The sequence below is a fragment of the Triturus cristatus genome, chromosome 4_2 (genome assembly GCF_964204655.1).
Source record: "Triturus cristatus chromosome 4_2, aTriCri1.1, whole genome shotgun sequence".
In the NCBI taxonomy this organism is placed as follows: domain Eukaryota; kingdom Metazoa; phylum Chordata; class Amphibia; order Caudata; family Salamandridae; genus Triturus; species Triturus cristatus.
This window is the reverse complement of record NC_140586.1, coordinates 193,472,013-193,489,963: the sequence shown is the minus strand read 5'-3', so window position 1 is coordinate 193,489,963 and position 17,951 is coordinate 193,472,013. Positions and strand designations below refer to the sequence as shown.

Here is a 17,951-nt window from a genome sequence, read left to right as displayed (position 1 = left end):
AAAGGCGAGAGCTACTGCATTGCAAATGCTTGTTCTATTGTGCTCCTGAAACCTACATCTGTTGACCACAGAGCACATTCGGGCAGTCGTTCCTGATCACCTCCTGGGTAAGAGGTGAGCTCTCCCTATAAGATTCATGTGTCAGACAGCAGAGTTAACAAGCATAGCCCCACAGAAGGAAGTCTGTTACATAATCTAACATGTCAGTGTTTCAGGGGTAGGCGATGTTTGTGAATCTCTGAAGCAGGAGATGTTGTGACAACTGAACCAGCGTGTGAAAATCTCTAGGGCATGATTAGTGAAATCCCTCATTCTGGGATGGGAAGTGACTGTATCTGGGTAAGGCAGATGTTATCTGGATTCATGGCAGTGGGCGTCCGACCGTCTTGAGGTAGGTACTGCTCAATCCACTGCTTCCTTACTACAGTTCTTCTCTCCCCCATCTACTGTATAAGGGGGCATTGTATTTCCACTCAACCTATGGCTCTGACAAGAAAAGCTGCACCTTTGTGTTTGCTGTCGGGGGAGGGGGGAGTTGGGAAGGTTGGGCATACCTCCCTGCTCCTGTCTGATACAGTCAAAGTTGTTCTGTTTGAGAGTCTTACTCTGACATTCTCCTTTAGTGTCCCTCCATTTAGGTAATGAGCAAACTCCCAGCTCTAATTGATGACTCACAATTGACCCCGTTTGTGCTCCCAATCCCCTAGCATGCAGGTGGATATCTACAGCATCTCTTGGTACCTTTCTTTCTGTGATTGTCCTTCACTTCCTTCATTAGAGTCCTGTTGAGTTCCTGTTTGCACCATATAGATCTCAACCTTGTTTCTCCCTTTACAGCATACAGATGGAGGCGCACAGACAGATGGACAGCCCCCACAGACCCAGAGCAATGAGAGCAGTGACAGCAAGTCCACTCCCAAGCGACTGCACGTGTCCAATATCCCTTTCCGCTTCCGAGATCCTGACCTGCGGCAAATGTTTGGGGTATGTAGAGGCACTTTTCATTCTCAACTTAATTCTTGTTGGCCTTGCTGTATAGTGACTTCAAGAACTTGCTTCAGCTGACTTACCATTACATATCCTGCCTTCATGCGACTATATTCCACTGATAAGCAAACCAAGACTATCATTTCCCCATGATGGGATAGACTGGCATATGATATATGCCCCTTTGCTCCCTTTCCATAGACTGAATTTAGAGGTGTCCATTTTGTTATATTTTCGAGGGAATCGAAGTTATGCATGTAGGAAGCTGGCTTTTTATGTAGTGATGCCAATGTAGGGGCACGCCATGCCAAAAATCCAGGCGACCCTCATGTGGCTCACACGGCTTACTTTAATAATCCCAAGTGCACTATTCGTGGTAATGTGGCCAAGCAGCTTAGGCTCATTAGAGGGGACTGTTAAGCATTTGTTGTGTGTACACAAACTCAATGGTTCACACACTGAAGAAGAAATCCGAGACCAATTTATAAAAATTAAGTAGATTTTTATATGAATTTATGCACCAAGATCTTTAGAATAACTTCAGTACATTCAGAGATTGCAATTTTAGAAGAAAATAGCGGGTTTGAGGGATGCGCCTCGAACTCTACAATGTTAACCTATGGATGGAAAAACACATGTAGCAAAACGGTACTTGCGTTCGGATTTCAGAGGTGCCCTTTGGGACTTAAGGTGCTAGGGGGCCATAGTCCAAAGTTTCGCCAACAGTTTCACTTTACCATCCCTGGTGTGTCTGGGTGCAGAGGTGCTGGTCGGGATGGTAACCTCGAGCGCTACACCGGTAAAGTCAATGGAGACCTGAAAACAAAGGTTGCAAGGAGGGAACAGGGTACAAGTCTGGCTGAACCCACGGGGTGGGGGGCTCAGGTAATGGGAACCCTAGGCCAAGAGGACTGCCAGAATTTGTGAACCCAGCTTGTGGGGCTCTGGTTCAGAGGTGCTTGCCTGGCTGGCTTCCAGCCCCTTGCGTTTGAGGTTCTCATGGTTGTCTGTGCATTTATAGAGGGGGGAAAAAACAAGACCGCAGGGCCACTCTGGTCGTGGGTCTCGTCGGTCCTGAAGCCCCTTGTCATCCAGGAAGGCTTCCAAGAACAAGCTTTGGCTGGTGCAAGTGCCCCAGTACTCAGGGTATTGGTGCAGGGGGGCTCCTTGAGGGCTTAGCTTCTTGAAAGAGAGACGTGGCTGACCTAAAGCCACGAAAACCTTCTCAAGTGTTGCTCCCTCAGTAGGCCCGATGGCCAACAACATGGTGAACCGGGCAGATGCTGTCTGTGCCTGCAGATGTATGGCTTCTCCACCCCAAGGGAGATGATAGCTGGTTGTCAAAGTGATGGGTAGTCCTCCAAGTGTTGGGAGCCTGCACAGAAGCAAGACAAGTCTGGTCTTTGCAGTTTTTAAGGGGCAAGCAGCAAGAAGGGGGAGTTTGTGCCATTTTCTATGCAGTTTCTTGGTTCTCGCGGTGTCTCTTTTTTTGTCCTTCTATTCTCAGGTAGTCCAATCTGTTGGTCTGGCTTCAGGGGGTGTCCCCTAAATACTCCATTTAGGGGGAGTATATGGTGGCAGCCAATGGGCTACCTACTCCTAGTGTGACTACACCCCCTATATGGCCACTTTCTGTGGGTTGAGGGTTAACCCTGACCCCGAAGTCTCTATTTTTTATCAAAAACAAGACGGTGAAACCCTTCTCTGGCTGTTTACTTCAGGTAGCCCACCTTAGTTGTGTAACCAACCACTGAATAAAACGCGCCTCCTGAATATCTAATTTCCCGCCTGCTCTGGTGCCAGATGTGCCCCAGGGGGTGGGGTGCCCCAAGTCTTTGGGAAGCTGGGGTCTCATATCAAAAGTGGTAGAGGCTTTGAAGCCTCTGACCTTGATATGCTAAAACGCTAGCCATACTGCTAGAGGATTTTCTGCCAAGCAGAAATTTGTCCTGACCTCTTAGAGTGCTGGTTCTCCCTTGCAGGGAGCCAGAAGCCCATCTAGTGGCAGGCTGAAGATACCAGTCAGCCAACACACCACATGACTGGTACAGTTACAGGGGGCACCTCTAACTGACTTCAGTACAGGTTTATCCAGACAAGATATTCAATACTAAACACCGTTATTTTCAGTGAAGCCATTATGTAGCTGGGTAACTTGTAATATCCAGTGCTCAGTGCATACCTTTAAAATGGATTCCTGATCACCTACAATGACTAGCAATAGAACTAGACATATCAGGAGCATCTCTGCTCATGCCTGCTTTAACCCCTTCCATGCTGCGCGAATTCCGCCGCTGTGCTGACGGTTTCTTGCGCGGGCGTGGTCATGACGGAACGGTTCCGTCATGAGCACAGCTCAACCGTGGCTCATGACGGAACCGTTCCGTCATGAGCATGGAAGGGGTTAAGGGTGACTTACCTGTAGTGTACTTTGGCAGTGCACACTGGGAGTGGCTATGTCGTGTTATCAGAATGGCTTAAACCATTTCACGCATCCTACAATGGCAGTCTGCATGCAGTTTGTGTGTTGGTCCCTTAGGGTGACTTAATACATGTAGCAGCCCTAAGGGACCCTCTTTAGTACCCATGCCCTGGGTACCCGCGATACCATTCACCAGGGTCTTACAAAGGTGTTAAATAATCCTTGCTAGTTGGGGTACTATTAACATTTGTATCATTTTAGCGAAAAGCGCTGGCACTGGGGCCGGGTTAGCAGGGACGCAGTGCACTTCCAATCAAAAGAAGTGCGGGTAACCATGTCAAAAAGAGGCACTTTTCTACACTGCCCCTTTTCTTTCACCTCCGTATCGTTTGATGCTTTAATACTGCTCATGCTGCTCAGTACTTTAACACAACAAATTTGTACATTGGTTGCCCAGGAAGGCCTGCTTCCTCCGGGAAGGTAGTAGGTGTTGGACGTTCCCATCTTCTCCGTGAAGATTGTGCAGTGAGGTTAGTGAAGTATCCTTTCTAGATGATGGGAGGGGGCAATGATATTGGGGTGAGACTGCATAAGAGAATGAATCTCATTCTGAAACGGTAAGAACCATAGTAATGCAAGTTTGACATGGTTCTGGGTGTTCTACCATAGTCCCCAAGGTCTTCTGGCATTTAATGCACTACTGCAGGCTAGCCCATACAGGCGACTTTACTTTTTCAGGAAGAAAAGCCTGACCGTTCCCTCTCCCCTATTTTACCTATTTATAATCAAATGTTTATCTTTTACAAAAAAAAAATCATTGTGCTTTTATGGTCCTCTGTACAGCCACTTTAAGAAATGTGAACAGATAATCCGTGATCTCAGCATGAAGGTTTTCTCTACTGTCTACTCTAGGGCAGGTTGCTTCAGAGGCATAACTTGGCCTCAACTTACCCCCCATAACGCTGAACGTAGTGTCTGAGACTTTCAATTGATATCCTCCAATCACAGTCTCACTCTAACCAGTTGAGTGTAAAGCCTTGTTTGCGTCAAAGGATTCTGAACACTGATGGGGCTCTGCAGGTTTAATGTGCAGTTCCTTTAATGATCATGGACTTCTTTTTAAGATAAACCAGGAAGTGATGCCTGACCATTTGTCACCCAATACTGTCATCGTCCGATGACTTGACATATCTTTAAAGTTTATGTATGCAAGAAACGACTAATTTTATTTATTCTGCCTGGAATTCACCTCCGATTCCTATGATTTGCACTTCTTTCCCCACAGTTTGACGGTTGAAGATTGCCTTAAAAAAACAAAAAATCCTGTTTTCTCCACTACCTTTCAACTGCAAATAAGATCAGAGCTTCATCACTTTAAACGCTTACTCAATAAATTAAAATGAAAGGTGTAGCAGGAACACTCTTGTGGAAATGTTAACGAAATGCTCTAGTACCCAAACCATTTGGACTTCAGACGTTTTAGGATATTAAAATGAAATTTACTTTTTTGTGGCTATTGGCTCCACTCCAAAATAAGCATATTACAGGCTTATTCGTATTTATATATCGCTCACTATTCTTGATGAGGCAGTGATATACAGCAAGTAGCAAGCTACCTGTTGAGCCTAAAGTTGAAAGTTAGCAACAAAAAAAAAAAGCTTTAGACAGGCATGAGATTCAGAGTAGTTTGTATCCAGATGAGGCATATAGAAGGGAAACAGAGGTGCATTCAGAATATAGTAAGGAAATAGTTGTAAGAAAGTGCCATCTTTCTTGCATGGTATACCCCCACTTTTGCTGAATTGCTGACTGTGCTTTGACTGAGTGTGCCCTGGGCTCCTGCCAATCAGGTGCCCAGGGCCTATGTTCCTTCCCTTAGACCTAAAACCCAAATTGGCAATCCTTGGCCACATGTCAGCCCCTGGTAAATCGTACCCTAGATACCCAGGGCCTTGTGACCACGGAAGGTCTCTAAGGGCTGCAGCACTTACTTTGCCACCTTTAGAGGCCCTGTACCCTAACACAAACACACTGCCCTTGCAGGCTGAGTGTCCGGGTACAAGACAAAACACAGTCGACATGGCACACATCTGTGCCATGCCCGCAACCTATAATGCCCTGGCATACATCAGCCACCCCTCTAGCTGGGTGCCCTATGCCAGTGGTGTGGGCACATGAGCATGAGCCCTGTGCCCCTACAGTGCCCAGGTCCATTCCTGGGCACTGTAAGTGCAGTGCTGCCATTTAAGAGTATATGGCGCTGGGAGCTCGTCAAACACTAACTCCACAGCACCATAATGGCAACACTGAAGACTGTTAAGTTTGGTATCAAACTTCTCAGCACATTAAACCCGCACTGATGCCAGTGTGGGATTTAATGTACAAAGCACTGCAGAGGGTATCTTAAAGATGCCCCTGAAACCTAACCTACACTCCACGTCTGGTCTGGGAGGCTGCCCAGACATGTTGCTGGATCCCTAGGTAGAGAGCTCCCGCTCTCCTGGGCCTGCAACAATGCACATCCTGAGCGAGGTGCTAGGTCTCCTCCCCCAGGATGGGCAGGAGGAAGCTTCAAAGGCATGCCACCTTTGTGAGCTTCTTCAGGCCACCTGCGGTACCCAGCAAACTGGCCCCCACTCTGGCGGGAAGTCTGGCCGGAAACCCCAAATAAGGACAGGGGATGTGCCAGCCTGCCAACCCCACCCCTCCGGTGGGGGAGGCGAGGTGAAGCACATCTCCGTGCGCTCGCCATCTTGAAGATGGGAGGCCCTGCCCAATCAGGACTAGGCTACTGTCCCCCCTCCCACAAGAGAGTGGCAGGATAGGGGGTGTACCCACCCCAGGGCAGGGACACATTGGTCCCTTCCCTTTACCTACCTGTAACGCCCCTAAATCTAGTATTTAGAGGCACCCTGAACCATCCTTCTCCAGATTCCGAACAAGCCAAGAAGAACAAGAAGAAAGACCTGCCATGCAGCTGCTAAGAAGAGGAAGACACCAACTGCTTTGGCCCCAGCCCTACCGGCCTGTCGACCCTCGAACCTGCTCCTGCTAAATCCCGGCACCTCCTGTGGCCAGCAACCTCACAAACCCCGGAGGACCTGGCTACCTTGGGACTCTGAGCATCTGGGACTCCCACGAGCAGTGGCTCTGCTCAAAGAAAGTATCTAACCCCTGGCATCAGCCCGGAACCGCGAACCCTGCACACCCTGCTCCCGCCAAGCCTGGCCTGTGCTGGAGTGGATAAAGACCCCGAGGACGCCCCCACCCCCCGGCAACTGTGACCCCGAATCCGGCACCCAAGGACCCCCCTCAACGTTCCCGACTACGCCTGCAGCCTCTGAACCAGGGACCCCCCACCACCGCGATCAACAGAGGGTATGATTTCCTGACATCAAAAGGCACCCCGGCGCCCTGCGGCCCCCTGTGCCCGACTCCTGGGTACCTACCTATCCTCCAACTACCCAACTTACCTCTCGAAGTGGGGGTGGCACCTGAAGAATCTTCGTCCCAGAGCTTGCAGCCTTTGTTCGTCCTTGAACTTTCCCAGTGAAATCTATTGAGCGCCCGAAGGCTCAAAAGCACCCTGCACCCAGCCGCCTGAGTGGCCCTGGCAGTGCAACTTCTACTCCTACTTACTTCCCCATTTGCCCTGAGCAAGTGACCAGGAGCCCAGCACCCACAGCCGCGTGGCCTGCTAGTCAGCAGCCACCAACCAAGGCCCCCCTGCCTCCCATAGGATAACATTGGACCTAACTCACTCTGCACCCGGCTGCCCCTGTGCCGCTGAGGGTGTAACAACTGTACTTACCTGACCCTGGGAGACCCCTGAGTCTGTGCCCAGAACCTTAACTCTGCCAGTCGAGTACTTACCCAAAAGCCGATAACTCACTTTTCTTCCATTAGATAACATTGACTGTTTTTTTCTGAAATTTCTTTTAAGTGTGGAGTTTCTAAACTTTTAAAAAATTCACCTAAAATCAACCGAGTAACGAAAACGGAAATACTCACCTGCTATTAGGAGAGATACCAGTGCTGGATCTTGGTGCCCAGCACTGACCCTGCATAGTACTCACAACCGTGCTTACCTCTAACTCAATTTTCTCCCATAGAAGAAATTTCACAGAAAAACAGTCAATGATTTCCTAAGTGTCGGTGTTTGCAAACTACAAATATTCTTTAAAAATCGTACCAACTGTGAAAACGTAAATGCTTACCTGTGTTAGATAGATGTTCCAGCCCTGAGACTAGGAGCCCAGTACTGGATTACAAAAGTAACGAGAACATACTTCACCCGTAACTTGAATTTTCTTCCATAGGGAATCATTGACTGTTTTTCTATGAAATTTCTTCTAAGTGTCGATTTTGCAAACTTATAAATATTCCTTAAAAATCGCCTATAACTTAAACGCAGTTTCTCAACTGCTTACAGGTGGTACACTAGTGCTGGATCCAGGATCCAACACTGACCTAGCAAAAGTACCCATAACTCCACTTACCTGCTAAGTGAATTTCCTTCCATAGGATAACATTGGTAATTTGATCAGAAAAGTTTCTACGTGTCAACTTTTGAAATGGCAAAATATTGTTTAAAAATCACAACAGTAACTTAACCGAATTTACTCACTGGTTTCCAAGAACTGTCCCAGGACTGAATCTAGGATCCAGTCCTGGAGTTAGAAAAGTAATCCTAAAAGTAATCAAGTGCACATAACTTAAAATTCCCATTGAGCTCAATGTATTATTGTGTTTAAAATTGTGTTGCCTATTGCAACAACCTGTAATTATTACCTACAAAAGTAAGTTGCATATTGCATAAGTATTTAACTAAAGCATCTCATTCTGAGAAAGTATATTTTGATACCTATTGTTGGATCTAAAATAAAACAAGCATATATTTTTTTTATATAAACCATTGGCCTAGAGTTCAGTTCTTGAGAGCGGGAGACCATTTGCTGACTGAGTGTGTACAACAAATGCTTTACACTGTCCTCTGATACTGTCTTACTGCTCGACCAAGCTACCACTTTAGAGAGTAAGGTTATATCTAACTTTAACCTCTGCCAAACCTCTGGGTACTGTGGACTCTGTACACACTACCTATTTGGGAACAGTATATACAGAGCCACTTTCTCACAATAGTTCATTGTCATTTATTCATGCATGATTTTAAGGAATATAGCACTAAAGCAGTGTTGGATACTTCTCTCGCTACAAACATCCAGCACAATGCTTACGGAGACCCCTTAGCCAGTGACTGAAGCAATGCAACATTTAAGCACATCTCAGTACCTATGATTACAATTTGACAACACCACCATAGCTCAACTATATGCAATGCGAGCAATACTTTCTAACACAGACCTAATAAAGCAGTATATCCAATACCATAATTTTAGTTTATGGAAATCCTTTTACCACACACATGAACTACACATATAACCATGTACCTTGTCAACTTAAAATATGACAAGGTAGCTGATAAACACACTGCAGCAATCTCACTTCAATGCATGTTTGTGCCTACTCACTATCTGGTTCAGAAGGTGCTGTCTCTGCTTACACCTGAAAAGCTCCAGACCCCACAGAAGAGACATATCCTGCAAAATGGAGGTGTCTGAGGTCTCTTTGATCCTCCAGCATCCGACTGCCTCATAGTGCCACCTTGCCTCTTCTGCTGCAGACCTAATGGCTCCACTCCTCACCCTCATATTTGATTCTGTACTGTGGAAGTTAATCCTGGGAGATCGTTTAAGTTGTGGCTGTTCTCGACATTCTTTCAAGAATCATTGCTTTTTACACTGAAATGTCAGAAGAATTTGTATGCATCATTTCTCTAGTAGGCCCTGAAAATGAAAGGTGATTAGAAGAAAACATGGTTCGCAGACTTGCAGGTGGGTGGTAGTCTGAGCAGAGACCGAGTGATGTCTAAGCATAATGTCTACTGACGCCTTCTAAATAGGACCTAACATCATCTGTGTTTGAGCAGGATCTCACAGTTGGAAGAATGTGAGCTCAAAGAGCATATTTCCAAGCATCCAGATTCACCCCACACACTGCGTTGATGATTATTTTTTTTATTCCCCTTTAGCTTCGATATGCAAATATCTTTCTGCGTCTGCCCTGACACAATTGTGTTGCAAGACGTCTAACGTGGATGTTTCTGCCGTCTCCTTCAGTTCCCCTCCATCAATGCACAAAGCACCTTTGATTATAAAACCAGTCTACTACTGACCAGGAAGGTGACAAACTCTAGAGTCGTGACATACCGAAACCCAGTCTCGTAGAATGGAGAAAAAACATTCTTCTAATCTCAGTATGTGCCACTGCCCCCTGAGCTGCTACTTCCAGAAGTGTATTAACTCCATGCGTATGATATATAGGGTCATTCCTGCAAGCAAAAAGGCCAATTCTCAGCAGCTGCCAAAGGCGAAGGAGAATTTGTCATTTGGTCAAGAAAATGAATTTTGAGATAAACCTATTCCATGCTCCTTAGGAGAAGTCAAGTACTGCGAGGGCACAATGTTTTTGATTCTACCATAAACAAGTATTCATCATTCAATACCTGATGCAATGCATAACTGCAGAGTTTGGACTCCAAAAGCAAAAAAGAGCAAAATGAACAGGTTTTACTGTTACTCTTTGCTTCAGTGGTCGCTTCCGTAAGACTGAAGACACTTGGACTGTCGAATGGACCCACAAGGGGGCCATCTCATTGATTGCGGCCGCAAGTTCTCTGCAGTACTGATTCTTGGTTCACAATAGAAGTTTATTTTAGTTTGCTCTCGTCTGCGTACAAGCTGTTCTTTTTGAATAACTGTTCTGTGTGGCAGTCAAAGTTGGAGAATTTCTCTCTCAGCAATTTGGGAGCTTAATACTTTGGTTGTTGAAGTAGTCCTATCAAACGTCTGTGTCTGTAATGAGCTCTGTTAGTTTTTCCCTTCACTTTGCTCTTAGTTTGTAATGAAAGTTAGGTATTGTACAAGTCTAATTGCCTTTAATTTTCAATGTTATGACTGATAATTTTACCAGCCGATTCCTCACCTCTTGAATTTTCATCCAGGCGCCTGACTGGTCCAGAAAACATTTCCCACAGATCTACGTTGACGATAGGGCACGGCAGGTTCATTCTGGCACACTATGTGGTGTCCTATGGCATCACAGGGATGACCGTGCCCCCAATGTCAAGGCAACATCAGTTCACTTTTTTCTGATGGATACTTCTGAACACAGCCTCATCACATTATGAAAATTCCCAAGGTGTCTAACTTGATCGGAAAACTTAAGGCCAGTACTCCTAGGTAGGTGGCTTTGTGTGGCTCTACACTGACAGTGTGCCTTTCCAGAAGTGACACGGGGAGCTGAGTGGAAGTGCCACCTATGCGTGCTGATATCGGTTCCTTACTTTTTGGGCCTTCAGATGGCAAACCATAACTACTCCGTTATCCTTTGAAAATGTTGAAAACATTGAGGAAAAAAGCTTTTCAGAGTGTGCAAGTTATGTCACTTTCCAAAACAGGGACAGCACCTACAAGGCTTAAACCCTAACAGATGCCTGTGACCGATCCGAACCAGATATGCCTTTGATGCCTCGGAGCAGAGCATGAGTCCAGGACCTGCAACAAATGCACCCCGATGAATCACAAGGCCATACAAGACCGCAATGAAAAATTTTACATCACCAAACAATTCCACACCATCAGTCAAAAGGAAGGTGTCATCGCAGTCAGTCGTTGGGTAAGTAAAAAGAAACATGGGTAAGTAAAAAGAAACATACGAAGTCAACGCGTGGCTCTGCCTCTTTGGAAATCCAGAGAAGCCGCAAGGGTCAGTGTGCCTTTTGGTCTCACTCCTGATACTCTTCAAAGCCAATTGCGACCGTGGCCCAGATGCACCCTGACTTTCCTGATCCATCCGTGATGTCGCAGCTGATTGTGTCTTTTTGTGAAGCCATGCTGTGGATCTTCTGCACTTTTATCTGCCCCGTACCTTTGGGCCTCAAGGATCTCAAGGGCCTCCAGTCGGGCTTCCGCTGGTTGGTCTGCTCTCAGCGCTATCTGTGCCTGCCAAATCTGCCTTGGGTTCTGGAACTGACCTTGGTGCTGAGTTCAGTCCCGGCTCCACTCCCCGCACTGGTTCTTTTTGCATTGCCACCACCAGAGAAGGAACATCCCATTGTGCTTTTTGACTCTGAGCCTTCAACCGATCCATTCTGTTCAATGTCATCGCATGGTAACTTTTCAGAATGTCACCCCACTGCTCTAGTGAAACTGCTTTGTTGTAGCATTGGGTTTAAAAGATGCATTTTTCGGTATCCCCAGCTGTCGTGCCCACTGATGCTACTTACGTTTTGTGGTAAGTAGACGTCATTATTTCATAGTGCTGTCTTACAGGATAACGACAACTTCAAGGATCTTAACTAAATGCCAAAAGCAGTAGTTGCCTCACCCCAAGAAGAGGACTCATCCATGTTCTCCCCTATGGTTGGATGTTCTCCCCTATGGTTGGATGTTCTGCCCTATGGTTGGATGATCAAGAGCTCACGCAAGCCTCAGTACCTGGCCCATGCCCAGACCGCTATCTTTCACAGCCCTGGATTTACAATCAACATGACCAAATCAACTCTAAACTCTGCTACAGGCAAGCCTACCCCAGCCATCAAAAGTTCAAGGGCTTCCAACATCTTGTCCCGCCCTCCCTTTTTTTTAAAGCCAAATTCTCCTATCCCAGTCAGAACAGTAATGCGCCTCCTGTGCTTGATGGCATCCTGAATAAAATGGATTTTTAAAAAAAAGTCTGATTTGGGGGCACATCTCAATCGCACAGCAGGACAGGCAGTTGCAGTAGTAACATTGCATCAGCTACCTCGAGCTCCCAGCAGTCTAGCTTGCCCTGCAAGTTTCTCCGACAGATTTAGAGCAAAGTAGTCCTAATGCGAACAGACAGCATGACTGGCATATACTACCTGCAGAAGTGATGCAGAACCCACTCACTCCGCTACTCCTTATATTCTTAGACAATTTAGCTTTGGACACATCACCACCACATCCCCCTGATGGTGCAGTATCTACCAGGAATGGACAAAGACCTAGAATATCTACTCAGCAGGTCTCCCCAACAAATCCACGAATAGAAACACAATCTTGTAGTTCTCCACAGCTACTTAGTCATTGTGGAAACTCTGCTGATAGACCTGTTCGCCACTCCCTTAATCGCAAAATGCTCAAGCTTCGTATCCAGGCACCCACACTCAGTTCATGGGCAATGCAGTATGGATGAACTGATCAGGAATATTTGCCTAAGCTTTTCTGCATCTCCCGCTCCTTCCAGTGGTGTGCAAGATGCATCAAACATCCCAAACGCATGTTCATAGCCTCGACCTGGGCTAGACAACCCTGGCACTTAGCTCTACTTGCAATGTTGATCAACAGCCATGAGAAGCTTTCCAAGAGACCAGGCCTTCTTTGGAGCAAGAACTGGTTGAATGAAATCTAGCCCTGTTGCTGGCAGAGATCTCGGGGCAACCGCTGACTCCAATGACCAGCACCCAGCCATATCCCGAAGTCCCTAAGCCAAATTTGTTCAAGCAGGCGATGGTGCCTTGTGGACATGAGCAGGGGAATTTTCCCAAGGCCAAGAACAGAAAAAAAGCTCCCTTTTCAATGGTTTTCCCACCGCACCATTTGGGCACTTCATTCCACAGTTGACAGCAATGTTGGCTCCCCTGGTGGCTTCGATGACTCAGTCTACCGTTAAAGCCACACACACGCTCACTCGCTCTATCTCGCACCTTTTAGACCTATTTTCTTCAAAATATTTAGTGGTTTTCCATGGATGCCACGCATGAATGGGGATATTCTACGGTTTATGGATTCAGAGACTGAGAACCAGGATTATTGGTCAGTAATTGTTCAATAAAGATTCATGCCCGTTTTTCTCTGATTTGCTCAAATTCCTGGTTCTTTCCATTTCCTGCTCCATCCCTTGCTGTTGCTCTTTATCTGGTTCTCAACTCTGTTTCCTTTTGTTTCCCGCCTTGTATTCCTTGTTCTCCCTAATCTTTCCTAGTTTTATTTTCCCTTGCTGTTGCCCATGATTCTCGCTCTTACACATCCTACATCAATTTAACCTTCCACTTTCTTATTCCCGATTCTCTTCACTGTTTTTTCTTTACCCCGCTTTTTCTCGTGTTGCTGGTATTGCTTCCAATTTTTAACTTGATTTTGTTTTGTCTTTGCAGCCCTTTGGTAAGATCCTAGATGTGGAGATCATCTTTAATGAGCGAGGCTCGAAGGTACGTTTCTTGTTTTTTTATTGGTGGGGGTGCTTTTATTGAAGTAGAGGGTAGGTCGGAGAGTTAAGTGTGAAGAGTCAGTTGAGTAGGGTGATGTCAGTTTTAGAAGAGGAAGTTGTCCTCCTGCTGCTTGAAGACTTGCCCTCTGTGTGTTGGAGCATATGTATGTACAGAATTATTGCTTTGTTTCCAAGGGTTCTAATCTTCTTATGAAAGTGTTTCACTGTTTGAAAGGCAACCTGTGCCACTGCCTGCTCTGCTTTTGAGAATTGCAGTAATTGTGTCTTAACTTGTTTGTGAAGCCCCCTGAGAGGTCTACAGTGGAGTGCCCTGAGGCTAGCTCTTTCCACACAAGGGCTAAACATTGTATCCTAAATACAAGGGCTTACTTTTGTGTTTGAGTAATGCAGTGGCTGTCTTTCACCTCTGGCTCAATACTGTTGCCTCAGCTCTTATTAGAAGATATTGCAGTTGATTTATGAATTTACATATGTGGTATTCTTTCAAGAACAATAGTTCAAATACAGTCCACAAGAAGATAATTGCAGGAGCAAGTGTGAGCCACCCAACAGCCCTTCCAACATGCTCAATCGTCTTTATATTTTGAACACAAGTTCCATTAACATACAACATCCCCACCATTCCCATCCCAAGCAAGGATACATTAAATGAGATGACCATAACATATTTTCATTTTAATATATATATTTTTTTTAAAGTCTTAATTCTGATAAATTCAAAACATACTCGCAAAACTGCAGAATGGTGCAAAGACACCCTAGAAAAATTAAGTAACACTACCGGAACCTGAACGTCACTTTTCGCGGATGTCTGCTCCTGTGTAATGTAGGCTGGTTACTGTACTTTTCCTCATTCTATTCAGCCTGAGCTGTATCACTGAAGCTCCCTGACCGCGCTCCACATCTTCCACCAATGACACCCCTTAACAATTACCTCATTGCCATGCTTTGTCAGCGCAGGTTCACCCAACTTTAAATCTCCTTTCCTGACATGTCTATTTGTATTTTTTTTTTTTATACTTCTGGCATCTCTCACTTTTATTAGTTGATTAGATTTTTTTACTTGCCTGGAATCAAACGCATTATTGGGCTTCGCTCGGACTTCTTTAATCCTATTGCTGATTATTTGGTCTTAACTGTGCAAGTGAACGGTCTTGCTTCAGCCATTTTAACATCGAGGCATGGAATAACTTGCGTGCCGGGCTTCTTCCCCACAAAAGCTGAATTCTTTGGTTACAGAATGTCAGATTGTGCTGCAACAGCACACCTGGCACCTATTCACTCCAGAAATGGTGCTAGCATTCAACTTCGCCCACTGGATAGATTCAGATAAAACTCTTCATTTGAATAGTTCCTTGTATAATCCCAAGGTTGAGGATAGTACAAGGAACTCATCAGATATTTGCCTTCTGTGGTCTCTAGGATTGAAACCACGTAATCACACACAACTTGAATTACAGGAATGATACCACTTTATCGCACACAAATTGAATTCCATTTTCTGAATCAGAAATTCTGGGACCCCTTCTCTAGAGAGATTGTTTTTTTTTTAAACTGCCACTTTAAAGGATGTAGGTTCACTCACAAACTTTGCCTCAGGCCACTTACTGTAATAGTCAAATGGTGTTTCCACCAAAACCACAGGATTTAAGCTGTGCCATGACTGCAGGAAGCAGATGTGTCAAAGGTCAGCACAAAGTGTTTTTGGTGGCTGGGCTCCAGACACATCAAAATCATGTAATAAACATGCACTTGGGCATGCTAAGGTGATTCAAGATACGGTGGCGTAGCTGTACACCGCCAAGCACAAGAGGTAGTTTCTGCCTTTGTGTGGCTCCACCTTCAAGTTGCAGGCCCAGACTTTGTCCCCAGACTTTGTCCTGATCTCGGGACTTCTCCAGTGACCCTCCACTATCTGCTCCGTTTTCCAGTAAATCTAAACGCAAACATGAAAAAGAAGTGACTTGTCACATCCCGCCACTCCCACTGCCAAGGAGGTGTGATGTTGTCAATATGTAAGCTACAGTCCACTAAGGTCTAATATAGATTCCTCTACTGGACCCGATGTGTACCGATTTACCTGGGCCATTGTCGACCCTGCAGCAGATCGAGGCCTTAAAAGAAGCCCTGGTGCAATTATAAAATGTGCTTCCTGCTTCCTCAGGCATGCTTTCAGGGCCCAATGAAGAGCAGGGACTTCCAGTCAAGATTTGGAACTGATGCCGCACTGCAAAATTATGAAAGTACAGACTTGTCGTTCCGCCTGGCTTTAATCTTGTGCCTGCTGCAGGGTCTGTTGCCTTTTTATTTCTGACTTTGTGTCAGATCAGAGTGAATTCAGGATGCTGATGATTATGATGATGAGAGGAATGGCATGCTTCCCCCTCAATACACAGATGCCTTATACCTTCATTTTCAAAATGCCAATGGGCTTGACACTTTCCACGAGGTTCTAGAGCTACAGCTGCCCTCCATTGAGACGAAGACAAATGTTATAATGGAAATCTTACAGGCTGGGCAAGTATATCTGATACCTTGCTTCTATTCATTGATACTCTTGAGATACTCTGGCTATCTGATTAAAGTTATGTACTCAGGCAGTTGGCTCGATGTCCTAGACCAGGGCCTAGTACCCAGAGTTTATCACCAAGCACCACCCTCCAGCCTTATTTTGAAGGCCTTGACGAGTCAAGTGAATCGCAGTTCATTCCTCACTACTCATTCAGATAGGGAGTGTAAGTAAGAGGATGGATTCCTTTGGCAAGCGCATTTTTTCTTCAGCCAGTCCAGCATTGCAGTTTGTTAATGCAGTTTACATGTTAGAACGGGGACATCCATGCCCTTTGGGGCATGGCCAGCAATATATTGCTAGCAGTTCTGCAAGGTGTGAGGGCCTTTTTGCCCCAGAGGAAACAGCATGGACAAGACTGACAAATAGGTTATCCATGCAGGTTTGTATGCAACAGATGACCTTGACAGGGCAGTTGGTTCACGTATGGTCCTTCGCCTGGATGTGGTCTACCGTGTTTTCCGGCGATGTGCATGCTTACCTGATAGGCCCCTTGATGGGTCCCACCTCTTCGGTAAAAAAGGAGACTACGATTTGGAACTCTTTAAAGATAATAAAACTATAGCACGTTCCTTGGGACTTTTGGCTCGTCCACTTTCAAGAATTTAGAGGCTTCCCCAATGGACTGACATACAGACCAAGTCATCCTTCACAACCAGTGATGCAGCAGGCAAACCAGTCCCTTCACGGACACTTAACTGGCACACGACGTGCGGACTAGTAAGAGCACCAGTCTTCCAGCTCCTCTACACCGGCAAACAAACCACTTTAGTTTGTTCTCAGTGGCTCATGCCCGCTGATTGGGTGGCAGAATCCGATAATTTGCAGAATGAATCTGTTCTGGATTGATATGCTGTGCATTACTCCACTATCTAGAATTTGGGTTCCCAATTCTCGTTTTACGTTTTCTTTTCTTGTAGTGTCATTCAGGACTATTTGGTTACGTTACACTTCCTTCCCCTTGTGTTGTCAGACATAACCCCCAGAAGCCCCTGTGCATGTGGTTTCTAAGTAACCATTTTGTTTCCTCCAGAGTAGGTGATCATCACGTCCAACAGATGGGGCTTGCAAATTATTCAGATCTGTGCCCTACCTTTTCTTTCCTTCCGTCCCAATATCCCTACCATACTAGAACAGATTTCAGAGGAGCACCTGTCCACCATCTTATAAGAAGCACATCTGTTGCTTTCCAAAGGTGCAGTAAAGAAGAGACCGAACTCTGAGAAAGGCGGGTCGTTACTATCGCCATTTCCTTGTTCTGATTACGGATGGGGGCCTCAGGCATATCTTGGACCTCTCTCCTCTCAATACCTTTACGTGGAAGAACCGATTTGAGGTGGTTATATTGGATCAAATCCTCTCCTCTTTGGACCTTGGCTACTGGATGATGTCTTTGGACTTGCAAGACACGTATTTTAATAAACCCGTTGTGCAGTACCATATCCGTTACCTGTGGTTCAAGGTTTGGCAGGAGAATTTTCAGTTCACTGTACTCTCTTCGGCTTCACTAGCACCCGTTATGTGTTCACAAAGGTGATGGCATGGTTGCGGCCCACCTTCGGAGGTAAGAAATGGCTGTATCCCCAGTACCTCGGAGACTGGCTGCTGAAGGTAGGCTCAATACAGTCAGTCGGGGTCTAACTCCCTATAACGGCAGAG

At 45.8% G+C, this 17,951-nt stretch overlaps 1 protein-coding gene across 25 annotated transcripts in view; it reads left to right on the top strand.

Moving 5' to 3' along the window:
- The window catches only part of RBFOX2 (RNA binding fox-1 homolog 2), a 527,728-nt gene that overhangs the window by 338,247 nt on the left and 171,530 nt on the right, over window positions 1–17,951 (top strand). For all 25 annotated transcript variants that reach the window (XR_014960570.1, XR_014960569.1, XM_085601134.1 and 22 more), the window contains 2 exons: window positions 838–984; window positions 13,650–13,703. Coding sequence is in view for 23 of the 25 variants with exons in the window: in XM_085601134.1 (XP_085457260.1) it covers window positions 838–984; window positions 13,650–13,703 (201 nt within the window). In the remaining 2 variants the exon portion in view is untranslated. The remainder of the gene's footprint in view (window positions 1–837; window positions 985–13,649; window positions 13,704–17,951) is intronic.